The sequence below is a fragment of the Ambystoma mexicanum genome, chromosome 8 (genome assembly GCF_040938575.1).
Source record: "Ambystoma mexicanum isolate Mex_15411 chromosome 8, UKY_AmexF1_1, whole genome shotgun sequence".
NCBI lineage: Eukaryota > Metazoa > Chordata > Amphibia > Caudata > Ambystomatidae > Ambystoma > Ambystoma mexicanum.
In genome coordinates, this window is record NC_090929.1 from 1,259,539,679 (window position 1) to 1,259,560,946 (window position 21,268).

Consider the following 21,268-nt stretch of genomic DNA (forward strand, 5'->3'; position numbering starts at 1 on the left):
AATATGCTGGACTGGAACATGACCTTTTTTTAAAATATCCAAAATGACATTTGTATGATTGCACATCAGTTATAGCCCAGCATTTAACGTCAAAATATGGCTCGCTTTGTAAAGAAGCCAAAGTCTGGCAGACTGATATACACACATAATACTAATTATTGAAGAAATAGACGCCACACACTTCCCTTAGGCTCTTCTAAAAGTAAATCCGCATCATCCATCTCCACCCTCAAACCATATGAAAAGCAGTCAAGGAAAATCTCAAATTAGAACGTGTAAAACCTGCCTTGTTTTATTTCACTGTTAAACAGGCATTTGCATCCTTTGAGCATTTTATATCCAAATCACTTCACAAAATAAAGTTTACATGTAAAGTTTTAGTACAGTGCAAATATATAAGACAATAACGCCCGCCTCCCTATAAAATGGATATTAATGATGCATTGATGGTTTATCTTTCACAAACATCTATGTACATATTGAGCTAATGTTCACTATATTTGTTTACATTTTGCTGAATATCAGCAGACCAGTATGTAAACTACAGTAGCAGCAACTGTAAACATGGTAGTTATTTTAGAGAGAGCATGAAACTGTCAAGGCTGTATTCAGAGTCATATTGGTCTTGACTCCATAGATCTCCAAGATTATCAAGAATAGATTTCATTGATGTTTTTCCAGAAGTAGTATCTGCTTTTTCATCTGCTCCATCCTGCAGACAGAAGAGGAAAAACATAATACATTTTTGTTAACGTAGCATGTTATTTTTAATTTGTACTTTTTTTCAGGTACAGTTGAAATGGGATGACATACAGTTTACAAGAAAAAACAGCCTGGTATAGGCGCACACCCGATTATAGAATGGTTTCTCTTAAAAGATTATACAATAAAGAGTCAAGAGATTTCGTGGTGGGAGGGAGAGATGACCCCGGCACAAGGTTGATTACAAATGAGGAGATAAGGATCCTAATGATAAGGGCCCTCGCATCCCCTGCACACCTACGTACTGAATAACAGTACATTATTCAATCAATATAGATAGGTAGAAAGGGTTACATTACTTACCTGTAACGCTTGTTCTCCAGCATGGGTCTGGTCATGGATTCACATGCTCATGAATATTCCTGGTCGTCAGGCTGGGAATACTCAGTAAAAGAAAAAACTTTAGCATTAAAAGTGTATTTCTCCTCTAAACCAATCACTGTCCTCAGGGTCATAGTGCCCCATCCAATGACAGTCCTCTCCCTAAGCTCCACCCTTGGTGGCCATCTTCAGATTAGTTAAGCACGTAAAGTGGCAGTATGAACCAAGAAGAGCCACAGAGGGGAAGGAGGGAGGGTTTGCATGCAAATTCATGCCAGACACATGCTGGAGAACAAGAGTTACAGGTAAGTAACACGTTACAACGTTCATTCCTCGCCTGATTTATTTTCGCAAAGTTTTTTTGCTGAACAATTTTGTTGGGGGGCAGGGGCGTAAGGGCATATAAGGGTTAGGTGTGGTGGGAGGATAGAGAATAAATAAAAGGGAAGGGGGTGTTTGGGGTTAACCCCCCAAATAAAGAAATTCAATGAGTTTTTCCGGCAAAAAACTCTGCAAAATAAAATTCTGTGGATTAATGTACATAGAACCAGTAAGTTAACCTTTCTCCAGCATGGGCTCTGACATGGATTCACATGCTCATGAATAACGATTAAACAGCAGTACATAAACAGAGGTGGCAAGGCTCAACAGAAGCAATTAAACACTCACCCCTGCAACAGACTCACCTCAAGTGAACAGATTGCGTAGCACAGTTTGACTGACCCGGGTCTCCTTCCTGGAATCCCTGTCAACGCAGTAGAACCTTGTGAAGGTGTGCATGGACTTCCACGTAGCAGCCCTGCAGATATCACACCAGAGAGAAACGCTGTCGTTGCTGTAATGGCTCTGGTGGAGTTGGCTCTTGGCCAGCCTGGAAGAGGCCCGTTAGCCTGCCGATGACAGTGCATGATGCAGCCGGAGAACTACCTGGAGATGAAGCCTTCGACAAGGTCTTTCCGTGATTCACAGGTCCAAAATTGAGGAACAACTGAGAAGTCTTCCGAAAAACCTTTGTTCGTGCCACATAAAACTTCAAGGCACGAGCAACATCCAGCGAATGCAAGGCCCTCTACACTGGCAAAGGATTCGGGAGGAATACCGGCAACACCAAGGGCTCATTGAGGTGGAACATTGAGGGTTCTTTCGGCATAAAGGTTGCGTGTGTACGCAGTACCACCCTTGTAGCGTGGAAGGATAAGTACGGCTGTTTGCAGGACAGGGCTGGAGCTCCCCGACTCGCCTGGTCAAGGTGATTGCCACAAGGAAAGCCATATTCCACGAGAGAACCTTCAGGGGAACTAGATGCATTGGTTCAAAGGGTGCCCCAATGAGTTTAGTTACCACCACATTGAGTTCCCAAGCCGGAGCCTTCACCGGTGGGAAAGTCCTGAAGAGGCCCTTTATGAACTCCTTGACTAGTCTGCGAGACCCCAGGGACGGCCTACCCGGTGTCCTGGTGTAACAGAATATGGCGGCCAAGAGCACCTTGATAGAGGCGTTAGCCAGTTCAGCCTTGGCCAAGGAAAGCAGGCATGGCAGAAGCTGCAGGCTGACACACGCAGGGGAGTGATCCTCTGCGCGTGGCCCATATGGAGAAACTGTTCATTTATGGCTTTAGCACTTTAACGTGGAAGAGGCTCTGGCAGGATGTCCTTACATTCTGTTGGCAAAGAATAAGGTCCAAATTCTAGGGCTGCAAGAGCCAGGCCCTGAGGTTCAGCGACGCTGGATCGTGGTATAGAATCGTTCCTCCTTCTCGAGCGAGATGATCAGGAAATAGACGTAGCCCGATGGATGTCGCCCTCGACAGACGTAGCAGGTCTGGGAACCATATCTGCTGCAGCCACACCGGAGTGACAAGTATCATCCTGCAGTGACATGGAGTGTGTTGATCACTCCTAGTAGGAGTGGGAACGAAGGAAGGGCGTAAAGGAAGAGTCCCTCCCACAGGAATGAGAAAGCATCCCCATGCTTTGTCGGCTGCAGAACCTGCTGGCAAACTTCTGACAGTCGGAGTTTGTCCCATTCCCGGAAAAGAAGATCAACTTGGTCCTGGAGAAGCACCCACTTGTGGAAAGAACGTAGCTTCCTGCTGCGCAAGTCTGCAATGGTGTTCTTGGTGCCCTCTAGGTGGAAAGGCACGAGAAACATTTCCTGATGAAGGGCCCAGCACCACAGTTCCTAGGCATCCTTGGAGAGAGCCGCACAGCGCCTCCCGCCCCGTTTCCGGATGTAGAACATGGTGTTGTCTGTAAAGATCCTCTCCACCTTGCTCTTCAGCGATGCCAGAAAGGATTGGAGGGCCCAGAAGACCGCCCAAAGCTCCAGTACGTTGATGTGAAGTGTCTTCTTCTGGCAGCCAAAGGCTTCTGGCGTGCAACTGCCTAGTGTGGGTTCCCCAACCTTCCAGGGAAGCATCCGTGGTGAATGTCTCCTGGTACAGCGGGAATTGGAAAGAAGCCTCTTCTGAGAGGTGAGGGTGCATATCCCACCACCGTATCGCTCCTCAGAACTCCTCGTTGAGGGTGATCTTGTTCGTCCAGGATCCTGAGACCTGCAGCCACCTCGCATCCAAAAACTAGGTCTCATCTGCAGTCTGCAAAGGCGGACAAAGTTGATGCAGGAGGACATCAAGCCCAGCAGCGACTTGAAGGCTTGCACCGTAGGCAACTGCCCCGATGACAGGTGCTGCATCTTCCCCAGGATGGCTCCCACCGTCTCCTAAGAGGCTGATGCCAGACACGTAACTGTTGAGTTGGACGCACAGAAACCGAGCGTTCCGCGATGGCTCCAAGCAGGACTTTGGATAATTTATGGAAAATCCCCGATCCGTTAGCAGATGGACATCTTTGTCGTGTGTTCGTTCGCCAAGACGTGGGAGCGGGATAGGACGAGCTTGGATACCCTCGAGATGAAGGTGCACTGCCACCGGTGCTAAGTACTTTGTAAAAGCCCTTGGGGCTGACTTCAGGCCGAAGGGGCATGCCTTTAACTGGTGCACCATGAACCTAAGGAATTTGCGGCGTTTCCCATGGATGGGGATGTGGAAGTAGGTGTCCTCCAGATCCAGAGATTCCATGAAGTTGCCTGGTTCCAGCTGGCCAAGCACGTGCTGCAAGTGCCATCCTGAATTTCTGGGACTTTAAGTAATTGTTGAGACGTCTCAGGCCCAGGATCAGCCTCCACCCTCCTGTCTTCTTACGGACCAGAAAGAATCTGGAGTACACGCTGGAGCCCAGGTGGCGTTGGGGGACGGTCTCTATTGCCCCCTTTTATAACATGGCGTGGACCTCCTGCAGCAGCTGCGCCATGTGCTGTTCTTGTCGAGCCACTGGTGGAATATGAGGACACCTGCTTTGGAACTCCAAGGTGTGCCCCTGTCAGAGAGCGTCCAGCACCCATCTGTCGGTGGTGATGTTCTTCCACGTGCTGACAAACCTCACCAGCTGGCCTCGCACTGGGGTGCACAAATGGGGGCCTGAGTCCACAGCCGGTTCAGGCCTGTTTCGGTGATGGGGCCCTGCCCTGCGGGCTGCGCAGATGCAGTCCTCCGCTACCATATGCATGTGAACGTCCTCTGTATGCGTCTTGCGTCGTGTAGCAGGAAGGTTGTCGATAAGGAGTCTTATATCCCCTGCAGGACCTGCCGGACTTTCCTTTCAAGGAACAAAAGGACGACCAACGTTGCTGCAGGGTACCCAGTGAACGTGCCACCTCCATGTCCGTTTTGATCACTTTCAGAGACTCATCAACATATGTAACAGTTTGGACTGAAGGTCTGGTCTGAAGTATGTGGCTTTGAGCCATCCCTGCCACCGAAGGGTCACACTGTTACCCATCTGCCGGTAACCTGTGTCTGCGATGTCCACTGCCACTGTAATGGCGTGGTGCGAGGCCACTTCCCCTTCCTGGAACAGTGTCAGAGCTTCCACTTTATCGTCAGGTAAGAAGTCCAGAATAGGGCTCAGTTTATACCATAGCTCCTGGTCATAATGCGACAAAATGGACAGGGCGTTAGCGGCTTTAGTGGTGCTGGCAGCAGTGTAGATAATCCTTTCTGCCATTGTGTCCAGCTTATTCCCCTCCCAATAAGGCGACACCATGGATGACGACGGACTCGCTGATCGCTTTCTGGCTGCGGCTGAAACCACTGTCGGGTGAAGGCTGGGACCTCAAGCGCTTGGGTGCCTGAGTCCGGGACCCTGTATTTCTTCTAGAGTCTATCCCGTTTGGGCAGAGCAGTGCTCGGGGTATTCATTAGGGCCAAGCCCTACTCCCAGATATCGTCCAGCAAGGGGACATACATGATGGCGTAAGGCGTTTTATAAATAAACAAATACAAATACAAAATGATGGTCTTCCACCTGAACTCACATCTTTGGTAAAGGAATCCTTACTTTTTAGTCTCCTCGGGTACCAGATGAAACAACTCAGAGGCCCTGGACATCAGAGTGTGAAACAAGCAGACTTAATCCGGTGGAGAGGTCCTGTGGGGTTGATCCGTGCCAATGGCTCTCTGCTGCCAGGAAGTCATCTTCCGTGTCGGTGTCCGTGGCCATAGCCGCCATATCCGAGCCCGTGTCTGTGTGCGTTGCCAAATCCCCAGTCGGAGTAGGTGTGGGTTGACGCCTTGGGCCTGGTAGGTCCTTTGACTTGCGCTTGCGCCGTGGGTAGGCTCCCAGGCAGCGGTCTTGGAGGGTTCTTGGAAGGTGTAGGACCCACAGTGGGAGGCAGTCCCTGCTGGATTTCCGAGACCAGCGTGTGCAGTGTTGACATTATGTGCAGGGACACGTCCCTCGGTTAAGGTGTGAAAGGAACAACTGGTGGAGGTTCAGGACTGACGCGCCTTCTTTGGCGAAGAAGTGATGGCCGTCAATGAGATCATCAACGGGGTGTGTGGTTGTAGCCTTCATCGATGTGGGTGTCGATGACTAAGTCATTTTGGCTGGCTGAACCACAGAGGATGGCGTCGGCGATGGAGGCAACGAACGGCCACCTTTCAATTTTTCCTTCGGTGTCTTATCTGCCTATGGTAAGCAGAGTTTAGACAGAGTCAAGGACTTTCGCTAAGAGGGAGCAGCCCTCACCAGTAGGCTTGCCGTAGAAGTAATTTGTGACAGTGACCTCGTCCTTCCCACACTGGGATCCGCAGATGCGGCAAACCCAGCGGGTTCAACGTTGTGTAGTCTGTCCTTTTATGAACCATCGGAAGCAGGGTGTCCTCAAAGGACCGCAACCTCTTTTCTGAGGGAGTACGTTCCTGGGACCAGCCAGTCCTGGGGGAAGCATGACGCTGCCCTGAAACAGAGTCAGAGGCCTTACCAGACTTCAACCAGGCCACCAGACGGCTGTAGCAGTCTTTTTTAAAGTCCCAGACAAACCTCGCATCCCTCCTCATCATGGTCCGGATGCAGGCAATATAGACATTTGTGGTGTCGATCTACAACATACACATTCCTCAATCCACACTTTGCATATAATTTGAAGAGACATTTCTTGTCTTCGGTCATTGTGAAAAGGCGTGAAGTAGGTCCAAAGCCCAGAACTTCTCGAAACTCGCTGAAGATCCACAATGTAGTATGATATTCACCAACAGCTGGTCCCCGCTGCAGCAAGTCTATGTAAGGAAGTCATGGTATCAACAGTAAGATAGACACAAGGGTGATTATTGAACTTCAAAAAGGGTTTGATAAATGCCTATCTAATCCTAAATCTACAGATGGGAGCTAGCTACGACCATCAAATAATAATAACACAGGCATATACTAAAAAAATAAAACTATTGCCTCTAAATACAAATAGTGTGGGGAACAATGTTATGAAAAAGAAAGAAGTGTTCAAAATGATATGTCAGGATGTTCAGGCCGTTGGACTCCCTTCTCCATGTTTTCAGCACGGGACAAGGTGGTTCACTGGGGCATAGCAGCCTCTGGCTTCTTTAGCAGGAGAATACAGTTCAATCGTCAGAATCAGGGGCTTCGGTGCACAAGTCTCCTTGCTTCTCAAAGTCTCTTCACTCAGAGGGCCTGACGCAACCCAAATAAACAACCAGTTATTTTTCTCTTTAGATTTTCACAAGTATTCACTTCAGGTGATTCACTATTCACCCCGGACCCCCCTCACCCGGGCTCAGATCCCTTTAGTACAAGTTTGCCACCTTGGACCCCCCCCTCATCCGGGCTCAGATCACTTTTACACAATGTTCGTAGGTTAATCCTTTTCGGGTGACTCATGGTTCACCCCGGATCCCACACAATTACTCTCCCTCAGCCGGGCTCGGACTAATGTCAATTTTACATTAAGTATCTAGGACTTACGAATGTGCACAGGGTTTGGCTTGACCCGTTGCAGGAACACTGATTTCACAATTCTCTTTCTTTTAAAGTTTGGAGAACCCTTTCTGTTGGATATCCAACACAGACTTTCAAAGGAGCATCCACTTGATGCCGGACCACTGTCTACGGTATTGTATGTAAGCTTCAAAGTTCATTCACTTATCTGCTGTTTTAATAAGCTTTTTTATACAATGTTGCCAGTTGCAACCTTGGTTTCCACACAGACCAGTCTGGTATCAATCTCCCCAACTCACTAGCTGTGCTGACTTCACTGGTGCTGCTTTGTTGTAGGAGCCAAGGACAGTACCACAGCGGCAAACGCTTCTCCCCGCCTTGACTATCGACGTAGGAGAGCCACGGGTACTTCCGACACACAATGCAGGATTCTTCAGCTTTGATTCCAGGTCTTATGTTTCCTACTCTCAAGGGTTCATTAAAGATAGTCTTTCAGTGAAAAGGTTAATGGCACTTCCCTCCTTGCAATCCTCTTCGGTCTTGCTGTCTTCCGCCTTGTAGTAAACTGCCATCTTGGAACTGCTGCTTCCTTGCTCAGTGTGCTTTCGTGCTGCGCCTGTTATCCGTGTTGGGGAAGTGTGATGGAAGTCAGGTGTATTTAATGATCACTAATGACGTGACCCTGCCTGACCGTTGTATTGGGACATGTCCGGTATACGGCTCGGGTGATAGTCTGTTTTCGCTCACAGTGAGTTGTCCGTGGGAAAGTGTTGGCATCGAAAACGGCGCGGGGGGTTGGGGGGTGAGCTCTGAATCACTAGGTATGCTACTTGGTAGGATGGGGTAAAGGTGTTGCAGGGAAGGGGATACCGCGTCTCCCCATCCGCTGTCCCACTTCCGCTCCCTGAAGACCCCTCATCCAGGTGATCCTCCTGCACTGGTCCACCCCCATGAACTGGATCCAAAAGCGATGGCCGTGTCCTGGCCACCTGGATGACAGATTCCCCCAGGGACTAGCGGTTGAGACACCTTCAGGTTTTCTCACATCTACCTCCAGACGAACGATGACAAAAATCGGTCAAACATTTTCAAAAAACACTCAATATATGAAAAAGTCCTTGGCGAGCAAAAAGTGGACTCCCAGCACTGAGGCGTGCAGTAAGCATCTGGGCTTTGGTTTAAGGCGCTTTATAAAAGCACAAATAAAATACAAATACAAGATTAGGGAGAGGAATTTCATTGGATGGGGGCAGTATGACCCAGAGGACAGCGATTGGTTTAAAGGAGAAATACAGTTTTAAAGCTAAAGTGAAACTTTACCGAGGATTCCCAGCCTGTCGACAAGGAATATTCATGAGCATGTGAATCCAGGCCAGACCCCATTACTGGAGAACAGGTATGTACTCTCTCCCTCACCAAACAAGTCCATTCAATTGCCTCTTCAGCAGCATACACAGCCAAATTGCCCAATGCAGCCAGATAATTCCTGTCACCATCCAGCTGCCTCACCATAGCACGATCAATAACCAGAGCAAGACTTGATTATTGCTATGCCCTCTTTGCAGGCACATCCAAGAAATATATCTGCAAAATGCAGGTAATCCAGAACAATGCGATTCACTCTGCTCGCAACATCACCAAAAGAGATCATATCTCTGCAGCCAGAAGGGAGGCACACTGGGTGCCAATCCATGAAAGTATCCATTTCAAAATCCTCACCATCACCCACAAATCCATCTTAAACACAACACCTGAATACTTGGCCCAGGAAATCATCAGAAACAACCATACTAGACCGGTATGGTCTACTGTCTTACACCGGATGGCACAACTGAAGTTTAAACGCACCAGAGGGGGAGGTGCCAGTTTCCCAGTTGTGGCAGCATCCCACTGGGACTCCCTCCCGCTAGTGCTAAGAGCTGAAAACTCTCACAGTGCATTCAGAAAAGCCCTTAAACTTGGCTCTTCACCTAATTTTTCACCTGACTGACCTCAATGCTGAGAGCTGTTAGCGATAAGACTGATGACTCCCCCATCGCTAACTTTTGGCTCTTATGCTGTCGACACAAAGTTGACAGCGTAATGTCTGAGACCTCCCAGACCCTCCCAGTTTGCTCTTTTATTGCTGTCTGACTGTTCTTATTTCTCTTTCCCACAAGATTGTACTGTGTAACTGGTTCACAACAGCGCCTGAATGCCTCCTGTTTAGGATCTTTACAAATGCTAATAAATTTAAACAAATGTTTAAAAAAACACATTGAAAGAGCATCATGTATTTAATACATGAATATATAAAGTAAGAACAATTTGATCTCAACGCCTATCGGGTATCCCCCTTTGTCAGGAGCAATAATGACAGAGTAAATCTTCATAAATCTCAATGTAGCGATATAGAAAACAAAATTAAGAGATGGCAACCCATCGCGGTTCTGCCAAGCTCCATGGCATACCCAGACCCCAGATGTGACATCGGGGCAAGTATATATGGAGTCTTGGTGCTCCAGGAACTCAATTCAGCCTATTTCTCTAGAACTCAGCAGCTGTGGCACCACAGAACAGACTAGGTGCAACAAACTATCCATCAAGATGGGCAGGTTGGGAGGGTGATGAGGAATCTGTAGGAGAAAGGACCATCCATCAGAAAGAACATTACCAATAGTTAAGTAATTTGTTCTTCTAATGGATTCTGTCGTCCTACTGATTCCGTATCTTCAGACCCCCAGAGCAGTACAGAAATACGGAGGAGAGTGAGAAACCACCATCTAACTAAATAAAACTGTCGAGGTACGCTCGGCCAAAGTCAGTGTCCTTCCTCGACAGGAAAACCAGGTAGCAATGCTTGGTAGATGTAACGTGTGCAGGAACACCTATGTGGCTTTGTGACAGGTGGCCAAGGCAGGGGACCCCCCCCCCCACTGCACGGGGGAGGTGGCAGCCAGGTGTCAAGTTGAATAAGCCATGAGACCATCAGCCACACCCTTACCAGCCAGATTGTAACATTCAGAGATGCAGAGGATAGGCTACATCTGGACAGCATAACATCCAGAAAGAAGTGTTCAAAATGATATGTCAGGATGTTCAGGCCGTTGGACTCCCTTCTCCATGTTTTCAGCACGGGACAAGGTGGTTCACTGGGGCATAGCCCCAGTCTTGTCCGAAATACATATTGCCGAGGGCCCGGCATTGGGAGGAGGTGGAGGGAAAAAGACAGGAATATGGATATACTGAAAGGGATGAAATTTGAACACAACCTCGGGCAGGAAAGCTAGTATTACTCTTAAAACTCCCTTCTTGGAGAACACCAAGTATAGAGTTTTAACAGACAGAGCAAGGAGCTCATGTATCCATCTCAAAAGTTATGGCCACCAAGAAAATCAACATACGGCTTAGCTTTCCTAAAGAACGTGAATGTAGGGGCTAAAAGGGCAAAAATCTCCATAAATTCCTGGATAAAGATCCCGCTTATGGGAGGCCAAAGGCTTTCTGCTCAGAGAATTCGCCATGATGTTCTCTGTCCCGGTAAGATGGGCCACGACAGAGGACAAGGTAACAAGAGTCAGGTTATAACCACTTCTTTGTGCGCTTGGGCCCTAAATATATGCAGTGTGGCGGCTGAGTCACTAGTATGTTGCGGTTCAACCCTTAGCCTCATATGTTGGTTACAGTTTGCTGGTTAGACTAGTTAATTGTGCTTGCCCCTGAAGTTAGCATCACATATAGGTATGATCAATATATATATATATATATAGCGGCCAAGTAGGTATGGTTAAGTTGCTAAACCCATAGGAAAAGCACTTTTTGGGCGGCTTATAACTTCGCTCCACCTGGACGAATCCTCACCAAACCTTGCAAAAAAAGTATATGGCCCACTTTGATTTTATTCTGCAGAGTTTGGTGAGGTTTGGTCAAGGGGGGCAAAGTTATAGGGGAGGTCCCATAGACATAATGGGAAAAAAATGTGCTCACGCCTACAGCCCAAACCGCTGGACGGATTTTCAACAAATTTGGGGCAGGAGCGGCGGTTTGGTCCCCAAAGCGTGCTTTTGTTAATTTGGTGTAAATCCGTCCAGTAGTTTTTTTTTTTTAAATGACCAAAAGGTAAGGCAAAAAAATGAGTGATATCTATGTCTGCTGTGCGGACACACTTCCTTGTTCGCTCCGCGGACCGGACACCGATTGGCTAATAGACTTGCATCATGTCCGCGGACACACAACAGGTTTGCTGATTGGTTGGATTGAAGCGTGAGGTGCGTCATATTTTTGTAAACTACCACCATCTTGGATTTGTGGACATCGGCCGGTGTCCGCGGACATCACTGTAAAAACATTAAAAAACACAACATTGCACTTGTCAAACTTATCAAATAATCCCTGGGGAGGTGAGGGATGAGGATGGGATGGAATATGGCTGCAAGAAGCAAAAAAACAGGTGTTTTTCACAGCGAAAAGTCCGCGAACAGTTTGGATGTTCACAAACAGTCCTGAGAAGTTCGCGGATACCTCTGCATTACAGGGTTGGTGAAAAGCAGTTCTTGGATGGCTATAACTTTGGCGTCACTTAATGAAACTGCATGAAATCTTGCAATTATATTCCTGACCTACTGCTAAATAAGTTTTCAAAGATTGGTGGGATTCTGTGAAGAGGGGGCAAAATTAGAGGGGGGTCCCAAAATAATGTAAATGCTTATAAATGAGGTGGCATTGGGCGAATATAAACTTAATTTGGCAAACTGATAATACATATAGATATGTTTTTGCGAAGTTTGGTGGGATTTTGTCAAGAGGGGGCAGAATTAGAGGGGGGGGGGTCCCAAATATTGTAAAGGCTTATAAATGTGGTGCCATTTGACAAATCTACACAAAGGTTTGCAAAAAGATCATACATCTAGATATAAATGTTTTCGTAAAGGCTGAATGCCTTTTGTCAAGTGGGGGAACTGTATGTGCATACATTTGACACTTTTGGAAAAATAAAACATGGGTGGATTTCCAGCAAACTTGTGTAAGGAGCACTGAGAAGGACCTGAAAGCACGGTTTTGCAAATGTACCTGTGTTTTAATTTTTTGACAAGTGTCATAATGTAGGTACAAAATAAATGGTGATATACCTTTGGTGACTGAGGTGTAGCCTGTGGCCATGTGCAATGGCCAGATTGTCCGGGTCATGGAATAAGGTCATGATCCGCACAATCTGGCTACTGGCCATGACCACGAGGGACAAAACTTGGGGTTAAAGTGGTCATGTCACCTGGGACTGGATTTGTGGAAAGTTATTTGAAATTGGGATAGATTTGAAAAAGAAGAAAAATGTGCTTGTGGTAATATGGTCATAGAGTTCTCTTTTTGCCTTGTGCAGGCTGCCATGGAAAGCGAAGAGGGGCCCTGTATGGAACCCCGCCTTCCCTTTCCAAGGTGGCCATCTTGGAAAAGGATTTTCCTTCCTATACCGGGACGCCAGAGGCGGCAGAGGCGTCCCGGTGTAGGAAGATAAATCCTTTTTTTCGCACCCCAGGTTCCTGCTTTGGGAACCTAGTGTGCTAATGGCCTTCATCTCCCATTACAGGCGCTGGAATGGGGGGATAATGGTCCAGAGACCTCATTATCCACCCTTGCTTCGCTTGGGTGGATAACTTGGGCCGCCGGGCCAGTATCCACCGTTCCAGTCCCTGGAACGGAGGATGAACGCCACAATATTCCCATTAGCATAACACAAAATGCAAATGGAAATGTTGGAAAATCTTATTGAGTCTATGCACTTTACTGAGAAATATAAAGTAGATGGAGTCTATAAGATTGTTTCTTTTAGTTCTAATTTTTAACTGTGAAAGGTGGTTCCTAAAAGGAACATTTCTTTTGTTGTTTTTGGATGCATTTTGTTTTGGCAGGAGAGGTAAGAACGTAAGGTGGGGAGGGAAATGAGGGATGAGGCACCAAACACTAATATGGAGGGGTAGGTGGACAGGGGAAAATGTTGTGCGTGTGTTATTTCTAAAGTAGGGGGCAGTGTTTCTCATGCTCCTTGATTACAGCAGTGGTGGTTGCTCTTGGGGAAGAGTCCCGACATTAGCTGATGCCATTTTAAAATAAATAGCAGTTTTGCTAAAAGTATGTACTGTGTACTAGATTGTTAATGGATAACAAGTAGGAATATGTGTTGGAGCTGCGCAATGGAAATTTTGAAGTTGAAAGTTCCAAGATCAGTAGAAAATGCAGTTCCGACCTGACCGTGAAGCATGGATCTTATCGTGAAGTGTGGACGGTTTTCGGACACGTCATCATGCCGCGCGCCAGCGTATGGTTATGTGGCATTGTCCGGAAAGGTCCGCAATGAAGGCAGATGTTCGTAGAAGTCTACGGATGCAAAACTAGTTGAGATGGTTGCAAAAAGTGTATAGAAGTGTTAAAAATGATTCTAGAAGGTGGGAAATGGCAGAATTTTAAGGTGATACTTTGTAAATTGGACACAAATATTGCTATATTGGGTAAGTATGATATTAGTAAGTTATAGGAAAATAGCAAATTCACTGAAAACACTTTAAGGGGACGTTATGGTTAAGTTGCACTAATAAAAACCTTTGAAATTCAATGAAAAACCTTTATTAAAGGGACATTCTGGTTACAAAAACTGCAAAAACCCCAGAAATTCGCCAGTTATGGTAAGCTAAGCAACCATAACTCACACCACCACCGTGCACTGCTAAGACTAACACCCAGGACATCAAAGATGACATCACAAGAGAAATAAATTTTGATGAAAAGTCCCTACAAGGATTTGTGTTTATATTGTTAGTAACAAGATGTCAGGGGTGATTGGGAGACCTATCATGAACTACTAAAGAATGTACTTATCTAAAATCATTGTATTGGAGTGTTGTTGTTAATACAGAAACCTAATCATATATAAACATAGGCAATGACTGCAGCATGCACCATAGAAGTACACTATTTATAATCTTGTAATTTTGGATAGTACAATAATGAATGGTAACTGATCAGAGTTTTGAGTAATATTAAACATGTAATAACTAGCTAACAATTCAAGACTTACAACAGTTGTGCTGGTACACACCATAAATATGAAGAACCACAATGCATATAAATGAGAGGCACATACAGGGAAACTCAAGTAAGGAAGAACTACTCCTTGGCTGCTCAACCAATACTTGGCACTCCTTGCCCACCGCATCGCTGCTCTCTGCCCCAATTTTCAATGCTATGCGGATGATACCCAGCTCATTTACAGGCTACCCTCGGCCTCCTCCTCTCCTTCCCTCGTCTGTGACACTGTGCTATGCAGGTGTGGTGTGCAGCCAATGACCTTTGCCTTAATGCCAGTAAGACTGAGATTCTACTCATCGGCACACCCACTCCCTCCTTCCCTGCAGCTCTCTGGCCTGCCTCTCTTGGCCCTCTTCCTGTTCCCACCTGCAAGGCAAAAAACCTTGGGGTCATCTTCGACTCCACACTCTCCTTCTGTGCCTACATCTCTGACGTCTCTAAGAAGTCCCACTACCATCTGCACCTCCTCAGAGGTATTCTTCCTTTCCTCACCTTCCCCCAGAAGCTCACCGTCTCCAGAGCCCTGGTTCTCTCTATGCTGGACTACTGTAACAGCCTCTATCTAAATCTGCCTGCCTCTACTCTCCGCCCTCTGCAACTTCTCCAGAACAGGACTGCAAGACTTGTCCTTGGCCTCAAGCCCAGGGATCGTACCTCTCCAGGACTGAAATCTCTGCACTGGCTCCCAGTGGCTGCGAGGATTAAATTCAAAACCCTCTGCATTGTCCACAAGGCCTTCTGGGGGCTGGGACCGAAATACCTTCAACTCTCAGCACTCGATCGTCAACATAGATTATTGACGTCATTGCTTGGATATTAAACTTTGGCGGGTGACCATTTACTGTTTCAAGTGCTGCTGGCAAATCTGCTAAGTAGATAACCTAGTAGTAGTTAAAGAGTGTTGCAGCCAACGACAAACCTTGTTTTACTCCTTGTTAGGGAGAATTCTCTTCTAAGGCTAATTTCCCTTACCTATAGAGTCCCCCAGCAGCTTTGCTGGTTTTGAAGGGTTTATTTTTTTCTCCTGCTAAGAGTGAGACCCTTGTTCCCACTCTTAGACTGCTGATGTGTGTTTTAGGCTATTTCTGTGTGCTTATGGTCTATGGGGTCTTTCTCACCCTCATAGGTATCATCTTTTTACATGTGTGTTACACAGCCCCCTCAGCGCAGTAACACAGGGGTGTCCTATCGACCCCCAAACAGACTCCATAACCTGGGACTGACTACTGTCTCCCAGGGCATGTAAAGTCCCCATTGACTTTACTAGTCAATTATGAACAAAACCAGTACAAACCATCTTAATATGGAAGTACTGGAAAGGGTTAATAGTTTTTCCCTAGTGTTCATTTTTGAGGGGTACCGTCCAGTCCCTCTCTCCAAAGTTTCTGGCTGGTGGCAGTGGTTACTACCGTAACCGTAAATGTTCGACCGTGAATATTTCCCTACGGGATTTTCCCATTGTTGGAGGCTACCACTTTTACTGACAGCCTCTAACATACCGCCGGTTTATTTTAATATTAACTTTACTCCGGTAGGTTTTTATTGCCAGATCTTTGTTAATATTTCTTTCTCAGGTCTTTCTCTGAAATCCTAACCCAGGTCGGGGATCCTTTGTTCGTCCTTTTGGCGGGCTTCTGCACAGAAGCCCTCCTTTCGGTGCCACTGAGTCTGGGGTAGACAGGATGTGTGGGAGGGGGAATAGGCATCCTGGATAGGTTTACCTAGGCAACCCAAGTCGCACTCTGCCCTGATAGGCTGGGGGGTTATCCCGCCAGGACAGCCACCCCACCGTGCGAGTGACAGCTAGGCTGTATGAATGGGGGGGTTTCTGCATAAAAGATGGGCTCTGAGGACTGGAGGACAAGACGTTGCCACTGGAACTAAGAAACCTGAAGAGGCGAGAAGCTGAAGACATCTGCAACGACTGAAACACCGGTGAAGCCCTGCTGCAGACCCTCACCACTTTTCTCCGACGACTTGAGAAGATCTTCACCTGCAAGAGTCTTCTTCCCTTGAGCTTTTGGGGCCAACCAGTTTGTTAATCGCCTTCCAGGACCTGCCTTGGTCGAATCGCCAGTGCCAAGCACTAGGAGACCGGATAGCCAGGCACCCGTCCACCACGGCCGCGATTTAAATGAGCGTACCTTTTATTCCATTTTGGCAGCACCGCGGCTGGCTTCATCCCTGGGCAGTGCAGTAACTCGAACCTTCCTCCACAACGAGAATCTCTCTTCCTCTGCTAGATCTCCCGAACTGCAGGAACTAACGCCACTGCATGAGCATCTTCCACTTTCAAGGTACATTGTTCCGCCAGGCCTCCCGTTTCGTTGTGTATTGCTAAAGGGGTTTTAAATCCTTTACTTACCTTCTGGGTTGGCCGCCCCTTTCGTCTAACATTATCTTTTTACATCTGCAACCACCTTTTTCAACTCGTTAAACAAAGACTTGACTGCAGCTACTAGAACTGGTTGATCCTGGGCACTTGCCTTGTACCATTGACTCTGGCTAAATCTGTTACAACTGCCTTCTCTAGATTGTTTCTCACTAAGAAATGTGTTGGTGCTTCTAAACTCGTATAACCAACTTTCCTTCCCCTCTCTATATTGCTGAAGTGCCATTTTGCTTGGTTTTCACCAAAGTATTACTTATACTAAAGTATTGCCTTGCCTAACTTGTTCACAGTCCGATTGGGAGGTGTTGCTGGTGTGTTTAGGAGTCTAAACCCTGTATGACTTGTCCTTTCCCTCCCTCTGAAGAAATTATTAGAGTGCCATTTCTGCTTGGTTTACACTGTGCCGTTTTGCTCAGTTTTCCCTCTTGCTCAAACTTGTCTACAATTTAATTAGGGAGGGTGTATACTTTTCCTGACTATTTTAACTTACTTTAATGATAGTGATTTATGTGTGAACTTAAGAGTGTGTAAAATAAAAATATATATCCTTTTTGATACAAAGCTTTGGTCAGTGTTTCCTTGTTCCATAGTATTGTAGTCCTATTGTGTAAACCCTGAATACTGCTCATCTCCCTCTTGAGATAAGTCGGACGGCTCAGCCACAGCTACCAACAAAATCTTTGTGGTACAGAGTGATAGCAAAGGGGATTTATTGCATATGCCTGTAGTCTTAATCTTCTGTAGTGCTCCCTAAGGGAACTGAATAGGATTCTGCCTAACACTCCTCTCTCAATCTGTATTTCTCTTGAAAGTTGACCTTCATTATTCAGTTTATGCGCATTGTTGTGCTGGTATGAAGGGCCTTGATTGCTTGAAGCAAATCAGACTGACAACCCCAAGTATGCAGTTGGTCCCATAGTCTGAACTCTAAAAACAGGTTTGATTTGTATTTTAGCGCTTGCAGCTTCAATGCATTAAGTAGAAAAAGAATGAGATCCGTGCCAACACCTTTCGTAAAACCGGTTTGTCTTGGGTCAATGACATTTGTTTCATTTGCCCATCTAGTCCGATTTCTTTGTAGGTTTGAGTCGAATAGTTTAACAATTACATCCAACACCACAATTGGTCTATAGTTAGCTGGATTCACTCCATTTCCTCTCGAAAACCGGTACAACAATGGCAGTTGTCCAAGACGTTGGTAACTCACCACAACTGATAATATGGTCGACAAGAGAAGCAATGAATATAGTGCAGTTTTCTGGATCTTTTTTTAGGATGTTATTTGTGAGCCCATCTGGGCTTCCTGTATTAGACGTCTAACTTTTTGTGTACTTCTTTAATGTCGTCACTGAAGCGAAGATTCCATACTTTTGGTGAAGTTTTAACCAACTTCACAGTGAAGTCTGTCGATTTTGCAAAGACTTAGATTAGTGGTCAACCCAGCATTGTTCAGATACCCCGCTACTCAGATGTGCTTGTTGATTTATGGTTCTTTTGTTAATTATTGCCCATGTGTCTTTGTTATTCGGGTTGCAGATCGCTTTCAATATAATTTCTGCTTGCTCCTGATCACGCTGCATTTTATAGCTGATTAGCCAATTCTTTAACGGTTGATTTCTTTTTTTCAGCTCAACTGTCATATTGCAGCTGCTAGATTTTTTTAATCTGTTTAATGTCTGCTCGAAGACATTTCTGCTGCTCAATCACAGTGAAGCTGAATTGGTGCTGTGGTTGTAGAAGTGGTCGTTTAAGACCTGTATTTACGACCCAGAAACTTGCAAGCAGAGCAGCATAACAGACCACGTTTATGAGCTTCACACAGTGCAAGATATTGCTCGGTGATCGAGTGAAGATCTCAGAGTGATTTTTAAACTGTTTCCACCTTGATTGGTCTTGATGTTAGTCCCTGGTTAATGTAACAGGTGTTGTGTATAATTCATATTCCAAGTGAGGGTCAGGGGGTCATGATCACTACTTGTTTGTTTGATGATTTCAAGCCGTTCAATGTTATGAGAACATTTTATTGAAGATCATATATAGTCAATTGTGGAGGCCGAGTTATTTCCTCTCCCCGTTACTTTTCCTGGAACATCTCCGGCTGTCTGCCCATTTCAGCATGTAGACAATTTGAGTTTTCAATTCCCGCATCCACATTTGATTTCTGGACGGTACCTCACTTGGATTTGTCAATAATGTTGTTAGTGGCTTGCTCTTCCTACCCAAGCATCTCGCGTTTAAATCTCCACAGACTATAAAGTGTGGATTCGGTAACTTTGTGTACACCTCCTCGAAAATGCTGTATATAGCATGAAGGAATTTAACTGAGGAGATCATTACTGGATTCCAGCAGATATTTATTACCACCGTGTGTGAGGGGTAGTTCTCTCGATCAAAAATATGTTTCAATACTGTCCATTGAATAAAAGGGTTTGAATTAGTGTTTTTTATTACTTGCAGAGATTGTCCAGGTTTTATCATTGTCAATAGACATGCATATGGCATGCCTTGCTGCCCTTTTCCTGCAGCATTGAGTAAAATACTATAATCATTGCAGACCGGTGAAGTACGGAACCACGACTCTTGCAGATTATCGTGTGAGGGGTCAAATTCAAAGACGACTGCTGAAGAGATGTTTAAACCCCTATGTGTTCCAGGATATCAGAGAACAAGTTTGGTCACGCGAAATGTCCTTTTGCTAGTGGTGCCTTGGCCCAGCCAGGGCCTTTGAAATCCAATGCCAATCAGTTGCTTCGCGTGTATTGTCTAACTTGTTATGTCGATGGTGGAGTTCTCAAAAGTGATTTTCACTTGGCCTCAGTATATTTCTTCCTTCTCCTCACCACAAACAAGTGGATGTGGAATGATGGTTATTTTGCATTGAATTGCAAACTTGTTTGTGTTGTTACATCGAGCTTCGGGTTGAGTTATACACTCACTCAGCTCGTATCCAAAAGGCAATAAGGAAGCATTTGGCTGCAATAATCTATGCTTAAGTAAGTTGAGATTTCACATGAAGAAGGACCGAGTCACTTCTTTCTTCATTAACGTATTCACAATGCAGGCACACAGTATAATAAGAACATTACATTCCTCCTATTTAGAATAACTTAATTTCGTGGACACAAGATGTTTTCTAGGTAGATTTTCTCAATTGCCTCCATTCTGCCAACTGCAGACCGTGTTGTACTATGCATCGGCATTGCAATTGGCTTTTCCTCTCGGATGGGGGCCTTTTGGATTTAAATTGCTGGATGTTTGAGCTCTGTTGTCATTGCATTCTTTGGGCGATTTATTTACCTTTAGTTGTAGCTCTTGACGTCGCTCAGACAGCGTTAAGAAGGCTGATGGACTTTCTCTCAATTTGATTTGTGTGCCTCAAATCTTTGCTCTGGCGTACTCAGTCTTAGCGGCATGGAGTATACGAACCGGCCTGCAAGCGGTCACCTTAGATTCAAGTAAGGGCGCGTAGTAACTTTTCTCCAGTTTGTCAGGTTCCTCTAGATATTGTGATACATCATCTATTAGATCACTATCATTTAATTTACTGTCCTCAAATACGTGTCGAGATTCAACCATTTCTTGCGGATGGCCCAATTGTGGGTTGTTTTTTTCAGGCCTTGTATGATGTCACTAGTACATCTCTCCGACATGTTAGCTCTGCTTTTCTGTCTAGCTTGTTGGTCACAGGCCTCACTGTTAAAGCGTGTAGGCAGTGTTGTCAGGTTTCTGAGAAATGCTTGCGAGCCATTCGATTTGGGCTCGGCACCACTTAATATTCTTGTTTTTCTTTTGGCAGTTACCGAAGAGGTTCCAGGGTCCCTACCATGGGACATCGATGTGTTTTTCAATGTCCTTTTTTGAATACAGAAAATGATGTCCTCGTTCCGTCTAGTTGGCTGATCTTGTCGACTGATGTTGAAGGTTGTATTGCTTATGTCGCAATTGGCGGCAGTAGGCTTTATGCCTTTGTTGGGCATCATTCTGTCTTGTAGTGGGCTTTTTTCCTGACTAGTGGCACCTTGACAGCTTTTCAGATGCATCACCAGACTTCCCCTTACTCAGAGATGAGAGGAGAGGCCCATGTGCGGCTTCCCTTGTTGGATTCACTTTGCTGCGGTCTCACATTTTCTCATATTAGAAACTGGCAGTCTAGCTGGAATATCATCATGTTTCAGGGTTTCCTTATCACTGACTGGCTCGACATTTATAATCTTATTTGTAGGAATTCTTACAATTGCATCCTAGTGATGTTTTCTAGTCCATTTTATGGACCCCAGTAGTGCCGTCGTCATAGTAGCCTTTTCAGTGTGGTCGCTACTTGCTATGTCACACAAACGTGCTTGCCAATTTGCTGAGGTTTCTGCATCAGTCAAGTCTTGCTTGAACTTTAGTCTTAAACATCTCCAGATATAATAGTTTTGTATGCATCATTGCAAGTAGTGTG

At 45.7% G+C, this 21,268-nt stretch overlaps 1 protein-coding gene across 2 annotated transcripts in view; it reads right to left on the reverse strand.

The window, feature by feature from the left end:
* Positions 1 to 266: 266 nt before the first annotated feature.
* Positions 267 to 21,268, reverse strand: part of BTAF1 (B-TFIID TATA-box binding protein associated factor 1) — a 2,675,064-nt gene continuing 2,654,062 nt past the window's right edge. For both annotated transcript variants that reach the window (XM_069611378.1, XM_069611379.1), the window contains one exon: positions 267 to 712. In XM_069611378.1, the coding sequence (XP_069467479.1) occupies positions 572 to 712 (141 nt within the window). In that variant the 3' untranslated portion in view covers positions 267 to 571. The remainder of the gene's footprint in view (positions 713 to 21,268) is intronic.